At 53.6% G+C, this 3,402-nt stretch overlaps 1 protein-coding gene across 3 annotated transcripts in view; it reads left to right on the top strand.

The window, feature by feature from the left end:
- The window catches only part of AGPAT3 (1-acylglycerol-3-phosphate O-acyltransferase 3), a 106,628-nt gene that overhangs the window by 60,566 nt on the left and 42,660 nt on the right, over positions 1–3,402 (top strand). For 2 of the 3 annotated variants that reach the window (XM_012002530.1, XM_012002529.1), the window contains exon 2: positions 1,126–1,351. In XM_012002530.1, coding sequence (XP_011857920.1) covers positions 1,174–1,351 — 178 coding nt within the window. In that variant the 5' untranslated portion in view covers positions 1,126–1,173. Of the gene's footprint in view, positions 1–1,100; positions 1,352–3,402 lie in introns of those variants that run through there. The other variant, XM_012002528.1, reaches the window with a different exon arrangement.

The raw sequence follows: 3,402 nt of genomic DNA, 5'->3' as shown, positions 1-3,402 counted from the left end.
GTTTGCGGTGTGGTGTGTGTGGTTTGCGGTGCGCTGTGGTATGTGGTGTGTGTGGGGTTTGCGGTGTCCTGTGTTGTGTGGTGTGTGTGGGGTTTGGGTGCGCTGTGGTATGTGGTGTGTGTGTGGTTTGCGGTGCGTTTTTGTGTGTGGTTTGTGTGTGGATTGCAGTAGGTGTGTGGTTGGCAGTGTGGTGTGTGGTGTGTGGGGTTTGGGGTGTGTGTGTTGTGTGTGGGTTTTGCAGTGTGGTGTGTGGTGTGTGTGGTTTGCGGTGCGCTGTGGTGTGTGGTGTGTGTGGGGTTTCTGGTGCGCTGTGGTGTGTGGCGTGTGTGGTTTGCAGTGGGTGTGTGGTTTGCGGTGTGATGTGTGGGGTTTGCGGTGTGTGTGTTGTGTGTGCGGTTTGCAGTGTGGTGTGTGGTGTGTGTGGGGTTTCTGGTGCACTGTGGTGTGTGGCGTGTGTGTGGTTTGCGGTGCGCTGTGGTGTGTGGTGTGTGTGGTTTGCGGTGCACTGTGGTGTGTGGGGTGTGTGTGGTTTGCGGTGTGGTGTGTGGGGTTTGCAGTGCGCTGTGGTGTGTGTGTGGTTTGCGATGCGCTGTGGTGTGTGGTGTGTGTGGGGTTTGCGGTGTCCTGTGTTGTGTGGTGTGTGTGGGGTTTGGGTGCGCTGTGGTATGTGGTGTGTGTGTGTGGGGTTTGCGGTGCACTGTGGTGTGTGGTGTGTGTGGGGTTCGCGGTGTGGTGTGTGGGGTTTGCAGTGCGGTGTGTGTGGTTTACGGTGCGCTGTGGTGTGTGTGTGGTTTGTGGTGCGCTGTGTGTGGTGTGTGTGGTTTGTGGTGCGCTGTGGTGTGTGGTGTGTGTGGTTTGCGGTGCACTGCGGTGTGTGGTGTGTGTGTGGTTTGCGGTGCGCTGTGGTGTGTGGTGTGTGTGTGGTTTGCGGTGCACTGTGGTGTGTGGTGTGTGTGTGGTTTGCGGTATGCTGTGTTGTGTGGTGTGTGGGGTTTGCAGTGTGCTGTGCAGCATGTGTGTTTGAGCGTGAGGCATGTGAAGGGTGTGCAGTGAGCAGTACCCCGGTGTTCCCGTGGGGGTGTAGGCGTGGCCACCCTGACGCTGTCCCTGTCCCTGTCTTTGCAGGACGGCTGTCCTCAGTGAGGGGCCGTGCACCCGCTCCTGAGCAGCGCCATGGGCCTGCTGGCCTTCCTGAAGACCCAGTTCGTGCTGCACCTGCTGGTCGGCTTCGTCTTCGTGGTGAGCGGTCTGGTCATCAACTTCGTCCAGCTGTGCACGCTGGCGCTCTGGCCGGTCAGCAAGCAGCTCTACCGCCGCCTCAACTGCCGCCTCGCCTACTCGCTCTGGAGCCGTGAGTGTCTGCTGGGCCAGTCCCCGCCACCCGGGGCTCCTGTAGGGGCGGCGCGGGACCATGGACGGGGCAGTCGTGGGCTCTCAGGCCGGAAGTGAGGGCTGTGCGGGAGGCGCTGAGGCCATCTGGCTGGCAGGCTATAGAAAGGCCACCTCTTTTCCTTAGCTTGAGCTGTGTGATGTGCCAGTCTGACCATTCTGACCCACAGCAATGGCAGCTTCCCACAGTTTACCAGAGCATATGGGAATCTTTAAACAAACAAAAGTAAAGAGAGAGTTGAGTTCTGTTCACCCGTTACCAAGCTCCAACAGCTCCCTACACGGCCCCTCGTGTGTCCCGCTCACACTGCACCAACACCGGAGCATGCTGAAGTGTATTTCAGCATGCATCCCTGAAAGAAAAGGCGTCCTACCTCCCTGCACATCAAACACATGTGTAGCTGTGTGTCTGTCCGTATGTGCTTCTGTGGGTGTGTGTGTATTTATACATAGAGAAACCAGTCTTTACCTGTCACGTGGACAGAGACTCAGAGGCTTGGTGACAACACCCACCGTGGACGGGTAACTGCTCACGCCAGGTGTGGTGGGGATGTGAACAGCCACATCTCTGGAGGGTGGTTTGTCAGTGGCTGTCAACAGTTTAAGTGGTTGCAATCTACAACTCAGCAATTCCACAGACATGCAACCTACAGAGACATGTGCAAAAGTGTGCAACGGGACAGGTGTTTTCATTTTATCACAGGTATCCTCATTATTGTATTATTTTTATATTAGTACAAAACTGGCAGCAACCTAAGCACCTGTCACTGGAGACTAATTATGCCGCACCCATACAGGGACCCTCTGCGGCCATCATGGAGAGCCTTCATCTTACACGTACAGTTTTAAGTGAAAAAGAAAGTATACAACAAAGTCCATAGTATGCTATGATTCATTTTGTTTCTTAAGAAAGGACACTGTGTGTGTGGTGTGTACATGTGTAGAAAAATCCCAGAAGGGGCTGGGCACGGTGGCTCATGCCTGTAATCCCAGCACTTTGAGAGGCCGAGGCAGGTGGATCTCCTGAGGTCAGGAGTTCAAGACCAGCCTGGGCAACATGGTGAAACCCCATCTCTACTAAAAATACAAAAAATTAATCCCAGCACTTTGAGAGGCTGAGATGGTGGATCACAAGGTCAGGAGCTCGAGACCATCCTGGCTAACATGGTGAAACCCCATCTGTACTAAAAATAAAAAAAAAAAATGAGTCAGGTGCGGTGGTGGGTGCCTGTAGTCCCAGCTACTCGGGAGGCTGAGGCAGAAGAATGGCGTGAACCCGGGAAGCGGCGCTTGCAGTGAGCCGAGATCATGCCACTGCACTCCAGCCTGGGCGACAGAGCGAGACTCTGTCTCAAAAAATAATAATAATTAATTATTAATTTTTAAAAATTAGCTGAGCATGGTAGCGCATGCCTGTAATCCCAGCTACTCGAGAGGCTGAGGCAGGAGAACTGCTTGAACCTGGGAGGTGGAGGTTGCAGTGAGCCGAGATCACACCAGCCTGGGCAATAGAGCAGGACTCTGTCTTAAAAAAAAAGAAAAATCTCGGAAGGATGCCCGAGAAAACTGCGTGGTGCTGATATCCAGGGAGTGGGGAAAGGAGGGGATTCTTACGTTTTATTTCACACTCTCATGCTGTTTCCATGTTTTTGCATGAGTGCCTGTCCACTTTGTTTCATATGGGAAAGGGTGAGCCCAGCTGTAAACACTTTGTCTCATATGGGAAACCTTGGGTCCCAGATACACTTTGTTTCTATGGGAAACAGTGAGCACATACACACTTTGTCTCATATGGGAAATGGTGGGCCTGTAACCTTGTCTCCACGATCTCCTTCCAATTCTGGAGCCGGTAGCACTGCTGAAAAGGCTGTTTATGTCAGCTAACTTTTTTTTTTTTTTGAGACGGAGTCTCGCTCTGTCACCCAGGCTGAAGTGCAGTGGTGCGATCTCAGCTCACTGCAAGCTCCGCCTCCTGGGTTCACGCCATTCTCCTGCCTCAGCCTCCTGAGTAGG

The sequence above is a fragment of the Mandrillus leucophaeus genome, unplaced genomic scaffold, assembly GCF_000951045.1.
Source record: "Mandrillus leucophaeus isolate KB7577 unplaced genomic scaffold, Mleu.le_1.0 Scaffold69, whole genome shotgun sequence".
Lineage (NCBI taxonomy): Eukaryota > Metazoa > Chordata > Mammalia > Primates > Cercopithecidae > Mandrillus > Mandrillus leucophaeus.
This window is presented reverse-complemented; position numbering and strand designations above follow the sequence as displayed.